This window comes from Platalea leucorodia (assembly GCF_965183815.1).
Source record: "Platalea leucorodia genome assembly, chromosome: 8".
Lineage (NCBI taxonomy): Eukaryota > Metazoa > Chordata > Aves > Pelecaniformes > Threskiornithidae > Platalea > Platalea leucorodia.
Genome location: NC_138830.1, coordinates 52,323,682 through 52,341,344, shown reverse-complemented (window position 1 = coordinate 52,341,344; position 17,663 = coordinate 52,323,682). Strand labels below are relative to the sequence as shown.

General features: G+C 39.7%; 1 protein-coding gene across 2 annotated transcripts in view; it reads right to left on the bottom strand.

The window, feature by feature from the left end:
- The window catches only part of PLCG2 (phospholipase C gamma 2), a 66,715-nt gene that overhangs the window by 32,627 nt on the left and 16,425 nt on the right, over positions 1–17,663 (bottom strand). For both annotated transcript variants that reach the window (XR_014229102.1, XM_082320791.1), the window contains exons 3-9: positions 12,725–12,865; positions 9,965–10,058; positions 8,421–8,468; positions 4,050–4,134; positions 3,196–3,279; positions 1,695–1,738; positions 419–491 (exon numbers count right to left, since the gene is read on the bottom strand). Coding sequence is in view for 1 of the 2 variants with exons in the window: in XM_082320791.1 (XP_082176917.1) it covers positions 419–491; positions 1,695–1,738; positions 3,196–3,279; positions 4,050–4,134; positions 8,421–8,468; positions 9,965–10,058; positions 12,725–12,865 (569 nt within the window). In the remaining variant the exon portion in view is untranslated. The remainder of the gene's footprint in view (positions 1–418; positions 492–1,694; positions 1,739–3,195; positions 3,280–4,049; positions 4,135–8,420; positions 8,469–9,964; positions 10,059–12,724; positions 12,866–17,663) is intronic.

Genomic DNA, 17,663 nt, shown 5'->3' with positions numbered 1-17,663 from the left:
CAGTCAGCTCAGCTTTTTATGTAAGAGCTGCTAAAATGGGGCCACGGCCAAGGCATTGCCCTAGATGCACCTAGCTGTAACAGCTGTAACTAGGCCAGGCTAGCATCTTTGACATACATCCAGTGTTTATTTCTAAGCTTGTCTGTTTATCTATATGACTAAATGGAGAGCTGTTAAAACCTTATTTACTTTGTCCACCCTCTCATCCTCTGGTGCACCTTCAGAGTCTTTATATAGATGAAAAACAATAGTTCTTGTGAACTTCAATGGCAACAAATAAGGAGAAATCTTTCCAAAGCCTAGTATCACAGCTGACATCAATCATATTCTATGACACATCACCTTTCTTTTTAATGAGCATAGAATTCTGTGAGACAACCTCAAGAAAAAGAACTCAAAATTTCTGCAACATTCCCACCTGCTGCTCATGTAGCAGGAATCTCTGAAAGTCATGGAGATGAACTGCTGAAGCATCTGGACGGTCAGTATTTCTTAAAAAAAAAAAAAAAAAAAGGGAAAGTGAAGCTAAAGAATTAACAAAGCAAGTGTTAGAGCAGAAAGTGACTTGGATTTGTATCTTGGATTTACAGTATAAATGTGCTGCCGCCACCAAGAAACTTTTTATAACTTCAAAGGAGTTTAGATTAGGCTTGTAATAGTGTATGATCTAACTGCTGTATTTTGAGCCTTTAAATAAAGCCTCCTGGATTCCTGATGTATTTTTGATAATGATTCACTGGGAAAAGTACCAAATCTCTGCTCACTGCTTTGTAGCAAATGAGCAGCATTTGCTTGACAGGGGTGTTGTTAAGCTTAGTTGAGGCATACGGAGACACTGTTCTTTTAAATTATCATAGAGCCACACTTCCACAAATAACTCCTTCCATGTAATACTCAGATGATCTACTGTGATAGATCAGAACCTCCTGTAAAAGGAGGCAAGATGCAGCTGCACCAAGAAAAAGCAGCACAACGGCCTTCTTTTTTGCAGGACACAAATGCCACATCATCTGGTACCAATAAGGTATTTATAACCTATCCATCATTGACAAATCTGTGCTTTTAAGCAGTCTCACGAAGTTTAATTCATATGACGTGGCCAAGGGCTAAGGAAATACGCAATACACTCAGAGGAAACTTTTTAAGTAACTTCCTTAATCCGTTCATGTAATACTCAAAACCAAGATAAACTGGTTTAATTGACAGTCATAATGTTAGCAATGCCCGTGACCTCCCTTTTCATGCTGTACACATCTTGCTTAAATTTTCAAGTCCACCAAGTGAAAGATGCAGAAACTGTTACTACCAGCATTCTGCTCAAGTCTAGGCAAAGCCTGTGCAGCACACCACTCTCCAGACTGAAGTTAAAATTTCTCCATCAAATTGTCCTTCAATAGTTCTGTTCAGCTCTTAGTAAAATCAGAGGATAAGCAAATTTGCATGTTCAAATCCACACCATTTTTGTAGTCAGAAGGTAAAAAACATCTATCATATCATATTCAGGAGTTATTTCCATGATAAATTCGCCATTCTGAATGCAAAAAGGTGTGTAATTTCTTTTCACTTACTAAAGCATCAGAAGAACAATAACAACAACAACAACAACAACAAAACAGTGATGTAATTAAAAAACAATCCTGCAGCATTACAGCCATAGGGAAATGTGGAAAAATAATACAAATGAAGAGTCTCACCCAAGAATGAACACAGAGGAATCCTTTTTGAATTCATCAAGAATCTTAAAACAAAAAAACAAACAAAAACACAAAACCCATAAATAATAAAAGAATATGCAATTTTGTATCTAATTCCATCTAATAATGCCCACTGGTTTGGGAAGGGGCAATATTTCTGCTCTAGAGAAGCTGCATACAAGTTGGCTAGACACATTTTGAATTAAACTCATAAGAAAAAAACATACTGCCAAGGCTGGCAACTGCGCTTCAGGCCTTTCAGTGTGAACACACACAATTCTCAGGTAAAAAATTTGCTATTGATAAGGCACCTTATATGCAAAATCAGTCAAGTTTATGGAGAGGTTTTATTGTTTGATAACCCAGAAAAACTGGAATTACATATCATCCATCACATTTATTCATGTGAATATAAAACCTAAATTGCTTCCAGCTTGGAGCAGCATAGTTACAGATCACAGGAAACTTATCAACTGACCCAAAGCAGTTGTTGAGCAAACTGAGGAGTTTCTTTGAAATGATTCACAAGGGGCGATAACAAGAGTTTAAGGAAGTCAGATAGCCTCCTTATTCTGTGTTTTACTCTTCAGCTTTCTGCTCAAGCTAATTAACTCGACTTTCAGGGCCAAAAAACTAAAACCCTGTCAGTAAATGGAGATTTTTTATTACTTCACAATGATTTCAGCATCACTTTTAAACAGCGCAAGAAAGCTCTATTGCCAAAAGAAACAGCACTGACTTTCACTATCGAAGCTTCTATTTTAGCAACTGCAAGTTGAATCAACAATAAGCACGTCGTCAACAAAGATGTTTATGCAAGTAATTTCAAATTATGTGTTTTCACACCGTTTTAAAGGGTTCCTAACATTCAGAGTCACTAATTGTTAGTAGTTTCTACCAACTTCACGAATCTATGCAATGAAAACATGGAAACAGTAGTCAGACAGTTGCTCATATTAAATTAGTTAAAATGTAATTCCACTGCACTCATGCCTCCCAAGGACTGTCTGATGCCCATCTTGTAATAGGCTCACCAGCGGTAACCTCAAAGCATGAGAGATGATGAGAACAAAAGCTGTTATTTGATGCTCAGGATACATCCTCATGATTTACAGAATGTTCTTCGTGATGAAAGATTAATACAAGTATGGAAAAACCTTGCTCATATCAGTGAAGAGATCAGGCAAGCCTAATGAAAAAACATTCTACATCCTGAACAAACTCACGAGAAAAGTTCCTCCTAGAAACCCCATCATATCTGTGTGTATCTCTACTACCAACACGCAAGAAGCAACATGAATGACTTATTAATCTTCTTAAGCCAATTGCTGATGTTGACTGTTATCTACACATCAAGTACAGTAGTATACCCTTTTTCTGTTACAAGAATGGGGAAAAAAGAAAATTACTAACAAACAGAAACAAAAAAAATAACCAGCATTCACTCTTTATTCTGATCAAGCAGTTTAACAGTATGAAGACTACTTATGAAAAAGCTTACCGATTTCTGTTGTTCAAACATGATTTTCTTGTAGAACAAATGAAATTGTTCAAAACTAAGCTCTTCCTTGTGAGCACCTATTTCCTACAATAGAAAGTAGCACACAGTGAATTTAGAATTCCCTGAACTGCATTTGCAAAGCATACAAGTTACTCTTACCCCAGCTGCCACCCTCTCACACATTCTGTTCTACTCCAATTTCATTTGTTTTAACCACTTGGGATTTTTTTAGTTTATTTATTTTTTTTAAGAATACAAACAAGTAAACAGATTCTTGGTTTGGGAGATAGTGCTCCCAGCCCACATCTTTGGCCTTGCATTTTGTACTCTGACTCCATTTCCACTGTTACTGAAGTGAAGTAGTGCCTCATTTAGTCATTGTTAGCTGGAGCAACAGAAGCAAGAATGTATGCTTTAAGGGTGGAGAGTTGGAAAGCAGGAAAAGGTGGGGATATTTAAAATTCCTGTAGGAATGGAAAGGACCTTCAGAAGTTATTAATATTAGCACAAGTTGGAGTGAAGAGGTTATTACTTGATCATATTGCAAAAAAATTATTTTTCTCATATATGAATTTTACCCTAAACATAAAACAGTTTCATATGCACTTGCACAGTATCAACACTGGAGCTCAAAACCCAATGTTGTCTTTGGTCAACTGTACAAGGAAAAGAAGGAACATTTATGTCTGTCTTTTCTTACAGCCTTAGATATAGGCAAAGCCAAGCTGAGAAATTAACCGATATAATTTATTTAACCGTACATGGTAAGAAGCAAAAATACAGGCAGTATCCTGAAAAGAAATAACAACACCCATCAGATAATACCAAACAGATATAAGTTATCAGGTAATTACCACAAATCTATCCTTCAGGAACTTCATGCTGCTCACTTTGAAGTTTACTTGGGGAAGGACAGTTTTCAGCTCTCTAAGACTGATACTGGGAAAAAAAGAAGATTAAAAAAAAAAAAAAAAGATAGCAAAAAGTCCACAGTTCTGCTGTTTCTAGTCAGCTACTAGTATATTTTCTATCAACACAAAAATGTGACTATTGAGACATTTTGGGTAGGGCTCATCTCATCTAATTGTAAACTTCTATAAACATAACAGCTACACATGAGCAAGCTAGACATGTTTCCTAGTCAGTGGGGAGAAACCGGCATTTCAATTAATTTGGGCATCCATATTAGGATGAAAAGAACTATGCTCCAGAGACACCCAATTCTCTCCATTCACAATTAATCAGATCTAGATGATCAGCTCAAATGCAGATGTTTACACATGGTCAGATGAACTGCAGCCTTTCTTCCATTATTCCAGTTTCATTGGGACTGGAATACAGGCACAGAAAACATTATACAAAGGATATACCAAACGGATAAGCAGAAACAGAAAAGAAGAAGCTCCAGTTTCCATTACCATTATAACCTTTTTCTCCAGCTGGTATTCACTTGGATGGTAAAATTGATTTGCAGCAGCAAGACTCTCCCCTTCTGCAACATCTGAACACGACCTCATCCTCCTCTCACAACCAAGTCTTCCCAGAGAGGACTGCCTTCCAGGTCCATTTACACAGACCTGCTGACCCTTTTTACAGAGTTTCAGAATGTCCAGTGATATACCAGCAACACCTCAAAAATGGAAGTTTTCTATAAAACAGCAAGACCTTTCAAATAAGACACACTTATTCCAGATTTTAAGCAACACAGTGCTTACATACACCAAGTACTTAAGCAATACTTACATACAAAGTTAAATTTATTAATTGCTGCAACGCTTTCTGGCCACACATACTTTCTGGCCATACATCAGATCATGTATGATGTATACATCAAACTTCTTTTGTTGAAGGAAGACTTTGTATTAGAAACAAACCTGTAAATAGCTTATTTCTAAAACCTCAATTTCCTTCACATCTTCCAGTTTTCACATCAACCTCAGATTTTATTCCAGTGTCCTAGGTGCCACTGCCATAGCATCCCTCACTGCAAGCTCAGAGCAGCTCACAATATTTACTATACTTATCATCAAAATGGAAATAGGAGGTAGGGGAATGCTACTATAACTCCTGTGTGAACAGAGAGAGGGGTGATTTCTAAAGCAGCTGGGTGTCCAAATGCTTTAAATGTGCCATAGGCACAGGTGAGCCAATCTAACAGCTCACTGCTGTTACAAGAAGCGACCCCAACTCCTCTCCTTGTGCACCACCCCGTTCTCCTGTTGCTATGGTCCCACAGCTTCCATTGGCCAGCTGTGATGCTCATCAAACCTTCTGCTAACCTGATTCAACTTGCTAGGTGAGCAGAAAACTATGTGGCTGAGAGAGAGAGAGAACAAGTTTTTCACTGGCTTCATGAGGTCACCCAGCTCACCTCATGCTCAGATCAGCATCATAGCCAGAATAAGAAAAGGGGCTGGAGTGCCTGATTAGCAGCATATAGAGATTGCAGAGGAAAAGGAAAGAGTGAGACCTCATCCATTCAGCAGCACCAAGCTGGTACACCAACTCAGCCATCTCCTGTCGCCCCATTTCAGCCACCCGCTATTCAACTTGTCTTTGGATAGCAAAGAATGGAAATTAGGGCACATATTCTAGGACAGAGTCTCAAACTCTGGGTACTCTGGGTAGGCACTGATGTGAGGTCTCAATGAGAAAGACACAGCATCACAGCGGGACACGTGAAGGGCACAGGGACATGTCCTAGAGTGGAAGATGAGGGGCAGCAAAAGGAAGCGGGGAAGAATCAAGAGAACACAGGCACAACGTCCGTGGGTCCTACTGCCAATGCCCACAAAACATTAATGCAATACCAACAGTACCCAAGAAAACAAAGCTAAGGTACTCTGTTTTGACCTACAGTGCAATTCATAAGCCATTAACTCTCTGCAAACATAAGGTCAGAACAGAGTCACTTGAAAGCAACAAAAACAATTAGCACCTAGACAAAAGTAACACTTCTTTTCTACAGTGTCCATGCAAGCAACTACCCTGTGAGATATTCTCATCTCCATTGTGTAGAGAGGGAAAGAGGCAAAGCAAGAAGGAACTTCGCCAAAGTCCATGCCAAAGCCAGATTAGAACTCAGGAAATTCCTGGCTTTCCGCCTTGTCGCCAGACCTCTGGAAAAAAACACTTCTTTTAGGAGCAAGAATGAGCACTCTGTTTGTACCATAAACACCAAGCACAAGCAATTTCCTCTGGCCAGACAAGTGCAAGCCAAAACAAAGAGCTGGGACTTCATTACCACTGGAAAAAACTCAACCTGTGAAACAGGACTTGCCTGGAAGCCTAACCTTTACAATTAACCTCCCTAGAAACTGCAACACTAAACACAATGAAACTCAGTCCAAACTCCTTTCCTGAATTTTTCTAAAAGCATGAATCATCTATCAAGAGAACAAAAAACTGTCCTCTCCACAGCGCAAGTCCCCTTGATCCTAACCAGACTGCCTTGTAGTGATGAAACAACCCTAAAGCAGCAAACGAAACCTCTTCAGCAGACATACGCTGTCAGCCACAGCTTCTCTATCCTAACATTTGCTTTCGCTTCATGATCCCCGCCAACATCTCCCCATTGCAGGGCTAGTTTTTCAAAATACATCAGGAGGTATAAGCCAATATCCAGCGAAGGACGGTACTTTCCCCTTCACCATTATGACCAGCTTAGGAAACCCCATTTTGAAATGGCATCTCAGCTCACACTGAAGCCAGCTGCACAACGCCACAGGCTGTCTGCAGAATGGTGTTATTTCCTGCAATAACACAGTCTCATTCACACAATGAAACACAACGCTTTATTTTGCTTTTAGGAAAAGGCTTAAATGAGAGGAAATGCATGTACTTTTCTACACCGAATTACAGCTGAGAATAAAATGCATGTTCCAGACAAAGAGCAAAATCATGGTAAAGCAATAGACCCGGGGGAGGAGGGGTTAACATTCTTCTCAGTGTCGCATGACTTCTGGCAACTCTAAGGAGAGGTATGCAACTGAATTCATTAAAAAAAAAAAAAAAAAAAAGTCACCTTTGTTGTGCAAAAGCTACACACCCACATCACACAGAGACCTGAAATGAACTACTAAAACTCAAACATACAAAGCTACACAGCACACTGGGAGCTACAACCCATGGGACTTCTTTCACATGAGAAGCACCATGTCAGAGGTAACTCTATGGCTTTGGTCTATTCAATATGTGGCAGAGACAAGCCCACGTAGCCAGGCCAGTTGGGGTGGGAAAAAAAAAAGAAAAAAAAAGGAAAAAAAAAGACAGATTTTGCCCTTATTCCAAACCACTAACTTGGCTTCCTGCTATATCTACCCTCAAGAGTATCTTCTGTTTCCCACTGTTAAAGTAACTCTTTCACACGGTACTACCCTGTCACACCAGTAGTCTTCCTTCTCCTCTCCCCTAATATCCTCAGGTATCTCTGTTATCTCCTCTTCCTCTTAATATTCTGTTCTGTTCTCCTCACAGCTCTGACCCCTGCAGGGAAGAATTCATGTTATTGCTGGGACAACCCTATCTCTGGATATATCTGACACTGCTGTCATGCCTAGTTTCAAACTAGATACCACACATACTAGCCATGTTCAGGCCCCATCAGGGCTGAAACAAGGGAAGGCTAATCACTTAAACATCTGCCCTGGATCTTCAGCAGCCCATGTTGAACTCTGCTTATGCAGCTTCATTGTCTACTAGTGCCCAAACAAGCTTTTAAAAGCTGGTTCTGGTCTGTCTACATTAGAGTGTAGTCACTCCAATGCAAACACGCTTCAGCAATGAACGAAGAACCGGTGGCATAGCTGCACAGGAAAGCTCACAGCAGGCTACACAGTCCAAGCTGCTGGGCTCCAACTTGGCTATGAAAGGGCAAAGCAAGCAACCTAACATACCTGCACAGCTGAGCCAAATCTCTACGGTAAAACTAGGAGAAGACAACTCCCTTTCCTCATTCTGGCAGGGTAATTCTAGGCTAAAAGCAAAACTACTTATTTTTCATCGTTTGCTTCCTCATTATACCGCGTACATGAACATGAGCGAGTGCTATGAACACACTGTGTTCAGCAAAAGGCAAACTCAAGTTAAGGCAAGAGCAAATGCCATTTTCAGGGGTCTCATATTTCATATCTTGGAGGAAGTAGTATTTATTTCTTTTCATTCCATGTTAGAATCTGCAACAAAAGTTCACTAAAAACAAACTGAACAAAGAGAGAGCTTCTTACCTATTTCTTCTAGTTTGATCAACAGAATAGATCTGCTTTCTCAGCCAGCTTGTGGAAAAGTGGGGAAAAGAGAAAAAAAAAGAAGGTTTAATTTAAGAATTATAAAGAAAACACAGCCAATGAAATATCCAAATCCATACATGAAGTTCAACAGAAATATTTAAAAGTCATAAGATACATCTCTTTTAATAAAGTCAAAACATTTCCAATGCAGCATCTAAGGATTCAGCCAGTTTTATAGCCGTATTTGTAAATATATACTTTTCTGCCGCTTAATACTGCATTTCGAAGTCACATAAACAACACAGGAAGGGGAAGGGTGGGCAGGACAGAAAAGAATAAGCAACCAGAAGCTGTAAAAATATAAGTGGATAAAGCAAGCCAAAACTTCACCTTATCTAAACTAGAGTAACTCCATCAAGTCAATCATTTATGCCAGCTGAGGCTGCTGGCTCAAAGATCTGTTAGATGCATAAAAATTAAAGGGGAGGGAGAGGGATTTAGAGAATTTTAAAGAAAATCCTCATTAGAGTGAATGTTAGTTTTAGGTGCACAGCAAATACTATTAGCAGCATTAATAGTAAATATACACACACACAATTTTGATCTAAAGGATGAACACAGCACGTCATTATTAAGCTTATGCTCAGTCTCTATGGGAATCACTCTGCTACACAAACATAGCCTGGAATCCAGTAGCACTTTGTATAGCAGCTCGCTGCAATACCATAAAATAGACAACAATAGGTAAGAATTCTTTCTCCCCAGGAACAGCAAGTAGGTAAAGACAACATCAATGTCAAAGCCACGATTTGGTTTAGGTAGCAAGCGAGGACAGGGTACATCCTCACAACAGGTAACAGCAGTGACCACAAACAAAAACGTCAGCAGTGATGAAAAGCAATCAGGTATGGAGACAGCGTTAAAAGCTTGTCAACAAAACTGGCATTCTGAGCATGAGTAGTTTCATATGCAACAACCTCAGAAGCATTAAGGGCACAGTTTCACCATCACATGGCTAGCTGCTAAAAAGTAATCCTTAAAAATGTTCATTTTCAGCCTGGCGCTCTGAGTCAGCTGATCACATTGCCATACAATGCAATGGGTCTCATAAAAAGGAGAAACCACAAAAGCACACCTCAGAATTATTGGGACACAGGACACACGGACATCTACTAGAGCAAGCCTACTGTGATCACGTAAGACATTTGAATTTTCCAAGGAGTAAACACACACTTACACCACACATTCTTGTGATCTCATGAAGAGATTTTTGGTTTGCTTTGATTTTGGTATACAGAACAAGGTAAACTGCAAGTCCACATTGGTGAATGGAGCAGAGTGCAATTCCAGAACATGTACATAGCAAAACAGACATGGAGAATTTCCATATGAGCTTTCTGTATCATCTACTAACTGGAGAGTAGTTGTTCTTAGGTAACTGGCAGGCACCACTTGTTGCACCTTAAATATTTCTTTCAGATTTTACACTTTCAATTCCAAAGAAACGTCAAGTCTCACAAAGCGAAAATATGTCCACATACCTCTCTGTGATTGCAGGTGTGGGAGCACTCATGACCTCTTGATACAAGATATTCAAGCCACACAACCATTTATCAGCATCATCTTTAGAGTCAGCTGAAAAAAATAATATGCTTTGAGAAACATCAGAACAAAATCAACACAAACCCAAGACATAACTTGTGATGTTTAGATAAACCCTAGTATACAAAGCTGCTGATTAACCTTTCTCTGATAAATCTCATTGCATAGCTTCATGTTGCTAATAATAAAACTAATTTTTAAAAGTATAAATTTGGGGGTGGGAGGGTTAATTCTGGAAGCTCTGTCAAAAAATACCTTTTAGAATTCTGCTTATCAGGGTAGGCAAGTTTCAATATCTCAGCAGAAAGACTATGAAACTACTGTTGAGCTCTTGTAGTAACACAATCAAAATTCATTTTCTTATCTTCTATCTCCAAAGTGGCAAAAGCCCAGGACCCTAGATCTTGAGCAACTTGAAGTGCACAGACAAAAGAACTCAATATGTTACAGCATAAAGCTAGTTCATTGGATTCCAAGCAACCTACAAGAAAATTGTGAAGTACCGGCTTTTGATGGACATAACCACCTCCCGTCTGTCCTAACCATGCCTCTAAACATAGATTTTTCCAGACTAGAGTTAGGCAAGAGGAACAGGAGGGAAGCAATGTACAAAACTGGTGTAGCTTATACAGAACACATTTTAATACAAGTTAAAAAAAAGGTCTAAAATTCCTTACACAGCTTAACGCTAGAAGCCAGGTACATCTTCCTCCCAGCCTTACAAATTGGTTTATCACTGTATTGTTTTGTTTTAAATGTAGTTTGCCTTTCCATTTCCCAAATCAGAAGAGTCCTCCACATCATTTAACGTGATTGCATTTGGTAACGCTTCGACCCAACACAAGCAAGATGATGAACTGCGTGCTGGGTATAGCCTTCCCTAGGGAATATTGGTTAAGCTGAAACCAATTTTGGGGGCCTTGGATGAGATGCTATCATTACAGCCTTCAGTTGGGCAAAGTCCATTTGCTTTAGCATGCTGGTTCTGAAATTTCATGAAGGCATTCTTCAACTAAACCAGTTATGAAAAATTATTTTCACACAGGAGTTGTAATCTGTGCAAATTTTTTTAACTGCCTTCAAAGCAAAGCAGTTTCTCAAAAGATTAAGATTACATTTTATTTAAACACACTTTCAAACAATCCTTTATGCCCCAAGGATGAAGCTAGAGCCCAGCCTCAGCTCCCCATGGAAATGTTTTTCAATTAGTTACAATTTCGGAAGGAACACCCACTACCACTGCCAAACCAATTCTTCTCCCAAGACAATTCTGCCCTTTATGACAGCTACCATTCCCTTCAAGTAACAATTATTTTATATTGTTTTAAGAAACCACGACAAAGCACTTTAACAAGGAAAAGGATTTCCCCCTTAACTGAAAGTTATATCATGTTGTTCTGCAGTTCAGCATTACAGCAACATATCTCATGGTACCGAGTGTTTTCAAAGTATTGGCAGAGGCCTGGTTTTGAGAACTGCCACAGAGGAGGGACGGGGGGTTGTTAGAGGAAATCCATCTGAAGTACCTGGCACAGCTGCACTAAAGCACAGCCGCTTACTCAAAATTTTCACAGACTTCAGCCAACAATGGTAAAACTTATTTAAAGTTAAAAGCCTGTAACAATGGATTAGTCACAAGCGGCCTTTAATTTCCAGTGCATCAGAACGCAAAAAAACCTGTCTTCTAGTAGTACAATCTATAAGTAATCAATTCCATTTAAAAAATAAAGCTACTGTTAGCATTAAAATGCTTACAAAGCACTCCTCTTTTCTCCCATCAAGATTTTGCAATGAATTTAATGATTTAAATGGAGAAGCGTGTTCCTGCATAGGACAGTGAGAACTACCACTCCAAGTAAATCGTCTGTAGGATTCTAAACCAAGGATCCATCAGAAACTTTTTAGAAGAGAAATCTCTTTGTAAACTCCACTAGTTAGAAACTGTATTCAGCCTGCACTGTAAGAATTTATATCCCTTTTCTTTTCAAAATCTTTGGGTTTGCGCCCCTGGATAATCTCACCTGAAATAAGAAGTGCCCCAACCCTTTCCACAGATACAGGATACAACTTCCCTCTGTTTCACACAGCTCTCTTCATTTTCAATTTATCACCTTCCAATTTTATTTATGGTCTCCTAGTACTTCTTTAGAAGAGGTTTAGTATTATCAGGTGACATGCACACACATAACCCAAACTAGAACTTCATTTTTCCAAATTAGTCTGCAATTGCTCATAGGTGATAGGAAAGTTTCTGTGATACAGCTGTAGTCTAACTCTTTATGGCTATTGTTTCCAGAATCATTTTGGCCAGACTAAAAATGCCAGGGCAATATTCTGGCCACGCTGAAGACAACAGCAAATCCTTCGCTGACTTTAACGAGGACAATGTCGCCTCTGCTCTTCAGTGTTGAAAACCTTACTAGAGATATTTAACCGGCAAAAGTTTACCTTGCTAGAAATGATTGAGCAAATCAGAAACTACACTCACACGATACACTATCTGAAAGCAAAACATTACAAACGCAGAAATTCACAGACATGAAGGGCTGAGTAAAAGGTCTATCTCCAGATTTTAAACATCTGGTGCACTTCTGAACTGCAGAAGTCAAAACCATGGTATTCTTTGCATTACTGTTCCATCGATGTATTTTATACGTTCAATCAGTAGCTTTAAAGAAGAAACAAAGAAGAAAGCGTACCTGCTAAGCTTAAGGTGTTGAGGACAAACTGGGTACCATAAAAAATAGTAAAGCAGTGTTCTTCTCTTTGCTTTGCTTTGCAACGCTCAAAGTCCTTTGAATTCTTCCCTGGGCGAATTTCTTTTATTTCCATCAGATCCACTGAAAGGAAACAACATTCAGTCAGTACAACTGCACTTACATTCCAGCAGAGCCTGAAACAATAAGATGAACAACTCAAAGCATGCATACATACATAAAATATCTATATATATAAACTTACAGATCTTTATTGGGCAACAAATGCAAATTGCACCAGCTTGCAATAAATATATTACTGACTAACAGACAACAGTAGAGAAGGACCAAAAGAAGAAGAAAAATAACTTGTCGTATTTTTATCATTTCACTGTCACTGATTATTCATGGACAAAGTGCATGCACATAGCCCCTTTGGGTTACAGAAGACATGATTTCACAAATGGCATTTACTCTAAGCAAGAAATTTCCAATTGCCATGACAACTGTTCAGAGACAAAAAAGAAAAGATACAACTTCTAACTTACCCACCTAAAAATTATGCATCAGATCTTAGATAGTCAGCTAACCTTGTCAGCTAGTCAGCTAGTATACTCACTGGCACTTATAAGAAAAATATTTAAAGTAGGAATATAAAGAGAAAATCCAGCCTTATAATTAAAATGTTTGTGGGTTTTTTCCTGGTCAACTCCAAAGAGATATCTGTCATTTAACATAACCTGCTGTATCACTTTCAACTTGCTGCTTTCTGCAGGACACAGGTACGTATTAGAGCATAGCAGAATGGGAACACTGCACAGACGCACATATTCTCAAGTCAGCTCCCTTTTTATCAAACCCTTGCTACATGGCCTGCATAACTGTAGCGAGACAGCACTGAAATAGAAATATGTGCACTCTCAAGATAAGATACTTATTAGAAAACTGAGGAAGTGGTTTTGTTCTGCCTGTGGACCAGACAAACAGCTCTTCCCACTTCTGGACAGTCTTGACTTACGAGCTACAGGATGAAGAGTGAAGAAAAACATTTCATGGCTGCTCTTGAAATGTGTTTATCAGACCTAGCAAGATCCAAGAAAAATAGCTGAGGGTTTCTGTCCATGCATTTAAGAATGCCACAATATAAAAACCCTGTTTTAAATGAGCACCTCATCAGTAACAGAAGACAGTTAATAACATAATGAAAAAGCAACTCTGCTGCCAACGGAGGGGGAGCTGAACACTGATTAAAGCTTCGGCCTGTGTAACGCTGGGTTTCTATGATGCCAACATGGAAAGGAGGTAGAGACAAGCAAGTAAGTTCATCAGTAAAATCCTGATAATGAAACATTAATTCATCTTGGAATTTCTTATTCTCTGCAAAGTATCCCAGGCCAAACGTTTCACCAGAAAATCCCTTCTCCCAGTCATTAAACAACTTACCTTAGGAAAATGGGACCTCAAAGGTTAATCTGAACTAATCGTAGGGCACAAGCATCTTTCTTAAACTAATTCTTCCAAGTATAATTACCTTCAAGATACAGCTTTTAATGTCTCAACCTCTGTGTCTCAGCCAGCCTCTCAAACCATGAAAACCTAAGATCCCCTAAGATCTAGGTCCTAATCTTAGGTCCTAAGATCTAAATCTCCTAAGATCTGTGTATCTGATTGGCCAAGGCCCCTAAATTTAGATGCAAACTTCTCAAATAAATTCATGACATGACTATAAATTACCAGCAACCAAAAGCTCCTACTGGTGACTCTGATCCCCTTACCATCCAGAGCCTCACTTAGATTCCTAGTGATGTATCCAAATGTCCATCCCAAAATGCCACCACCTGAAAAAGATGATCTAAGCCCACCAATTGATGTTAATATCAGCAGAGAAGAATCAGGATGCAGAGATAGAAAGTACCCAGACGGAGAGGGAAGGAGGTTACATGGCTGCAATAAACGGCATGGGACTGCACACCATGCTGGCTCATTCTAATCATGGGCAAGAGCAACCCCAGTCACCTCTTCTGCTTTCCCTTCACCCAACAAATCCCAGCTGAAAAACACAGTTTTAACTTCAAAGTGAAGCACACCTTTCATTTGAGACTCCTATAAATCCACACGTATGAACGCCACACCACAAAGACCCCCTCAAAGTATAAACTATAAGCAGCGATAAAACAGATTTCACAACCTGCGCTGCTGTTGCCATTTCAAGTGGCTCTTACCTCATACTGACCTCTGAAACAAACACACAAACTTACTCAATGTCTCCCCTCAGTTACATATACTCACTACAGTTCTTTTCTTTGCATTACAACCTTTCAACCCTACCATCCCATTCTCCTGTGTGAACATACGTGTCTATACATATAGGCACGAGGATTTTTGTATGCACAGGGTTCACACTGGTAACCATATTGTTGTTTCACCGACTGGTTTTGGAAAAAGAGATTACTATACCCTAATTGCTAAACATTCAGTAAACAGAGGAATGGTTCAGGAAGAAAACAAAATGGGGGGGGGGGGGGGGCAGAGAGACAGAATCTATTTCTATAAAAACCCCTCAAATTGCAAATTGTACATTCCTATACTTTTCAGGCAACATATTATATATTTCCTACAAACTTCTGGCAAGATATCACTATGTTTACTTAAATAATATATGAAACGGATGTACGAAACACAGGTTTTATTAAACATTCTTTAGATTTTTACAGAAAGACAGACATAATACATTTTATAGTTTCAGAAAATGAATAGAAACTACCTGCATATATTTTAATGACATTTTATAGTGTCATTTACGACGTATTATCCTACATAATTGAAATAAAAGCCAAGGCAGAAAATCAGAGGGGGAAAAGAGAGGCATGCACAGCAAGCATAAGTTTTGGTCTCGTGCTAAGCTCTGCTGTCTCCCCAGGTAGTCTGGAGTCACGCTGCACCCTCCACATGATGCCCAGTAAGTCCAGAATGGCAGATCCAATTGAACCGAGAAAGGAATAGGCCAGGAAAAGCTGCAACGTGTTTCAGACTCAGATTAGTAAATCAACTGTTCCAACCCAGCTGTTACGCAGTTACCGTGAACTTTATATAGCACAATCTGTCACTGAACAATTAAAATGTAACTTCATGCCTGTGCCAGAACTACAAGCACAGAGCCTCGGACGCTCTGTCTTCTCACTGCCTTGAAGTACGGGAGCCTTCCTCCTCCTAAATCCCATGTGCAAATTGCAGAGCCGTATCCTGACCTGGCTTCACAGACAGCTATTCCTGGGGCCCACTACACCCGAAAAAAGCACAGACCTGGACATACACAGCTTGCAGTGTCAGATCAAATCCAATATGCTTGCAGGTGCGATTTCCATAAAACAGTGCAAGAAGATTAATGCGTTTCCCCAGGAAACATAAATCAAAGTATGCCCTGTAGAGAACTCGACTCACACCCAGCAAGACAAGGACACTCCCAGCGCCTTCGGTCCCCAGCCAAACAGTTTAGAAGTCTAGTGCCACTCTAAAAACCCTACAATACTAGTTTACATTTCATCCATTCTTTTCTGTGGTTATTTCCACAGGTTAAAAGGATCTCCTTGGCAGCCTCATCAGTCACCTATTGATTCTGACAACTCCCTCAAGTGGCTCTTTAACAAGACCGGACTCCAAGGCACCTTCAATTACCATCCTGTTTTCAGGCTCTGATCTGGACGTGCAGTGTTCGTGGCAGTTCAGAGCCTGAAGCTGCTGAACTTCAGCTCCTGCTGTTGTGTGTTGTTCGGCAAATCAGTTAATTCAATGGATCATTGCTCTACTACATAGCTACTTTCCAAAGACTGCACAGATTAATTGCTCAGTGCCTTCCAGAGCGCCTGCTAGAGCTCTTTACTGCCATAAACTTAACAATAAACTTTTAATCCTCTACATCTCCACTGATCTCTGTTCAAATAACCTGGCAGTAGTGATCACATTTAGTCACACACTTAGAGGTATGAATTGTTGTTACCTTTCCTTCAGTTACACGTAGAGGCAGATGGAAAACCAGAGCTTGGATTCCACTACAGTAGGTGCTGTGCAAGCCGAGCAGAAGACAAGACATAAGGTAAGCACAGGTAGAGAATGACGTAAACAGGAGAACTGCAAAAAACATTACATTGTTGTACACAAAACCACTGTGCTCCTCATTCCAGAAGAGGAGAACAAACCAGCACTGCTCTTCAAAGGGAGAAGTTCTGCCTGGAAAAGCTGGAAAGTCAGGCAGATTGTATATGAATGGGATAAGTCAGAAAACCTTAGAGGCTGTTGACCTAGCAAGGTATCCTTGACAGAAAAGTCTTGATAAACAGTGTAAAAGTTCACCTGAGACTGGCATGGTGGACTACAGAGTTTTGTAAGATAAGGCTCCTGATTCCAAGTCCTCAGGAGCCTTTCAGTGTCTGTGGCCACAAACTATGCTTGGATCAGAGCTCAGAGTTATGTTCTTAATGGAGGAGAAGAAAAAGCCTACAGAGAGATTCAAAGGAGGCTTACAAAGTCAGAAATCAGGCCAGGAGCATTATTTACTTCAGCAGGTATTTTCAATAAGTCTCAAGAAGGCTAAAGGGAAACTACTGGCAATGTTTCAGAGAGGAAAATAAGGGACTCTGATCACCTAAATGCTGTGGACCAAGACACGGGGTAGGCATTCTCTATACGAATATATTCACATTTTCATGGATGTATATATATAGCGACATTCTGCACTTAACAACCAGTTTTCAGAATCCACATTTTTTTCAACAATTTGCATTACAAAATATTCCAAAGAAGGTTTCCTTTCAGAAAGGCAGAAACTGCCCCATGCAACAGGCTATGTGCAAATGAGAGCCCAGTGAATGAAGAAAGCCTTTAGTATCCTTTTGCAAATGTACTTCACGGTGGTTAGTGAGGACAATGGTTTTGTTCTCACTTC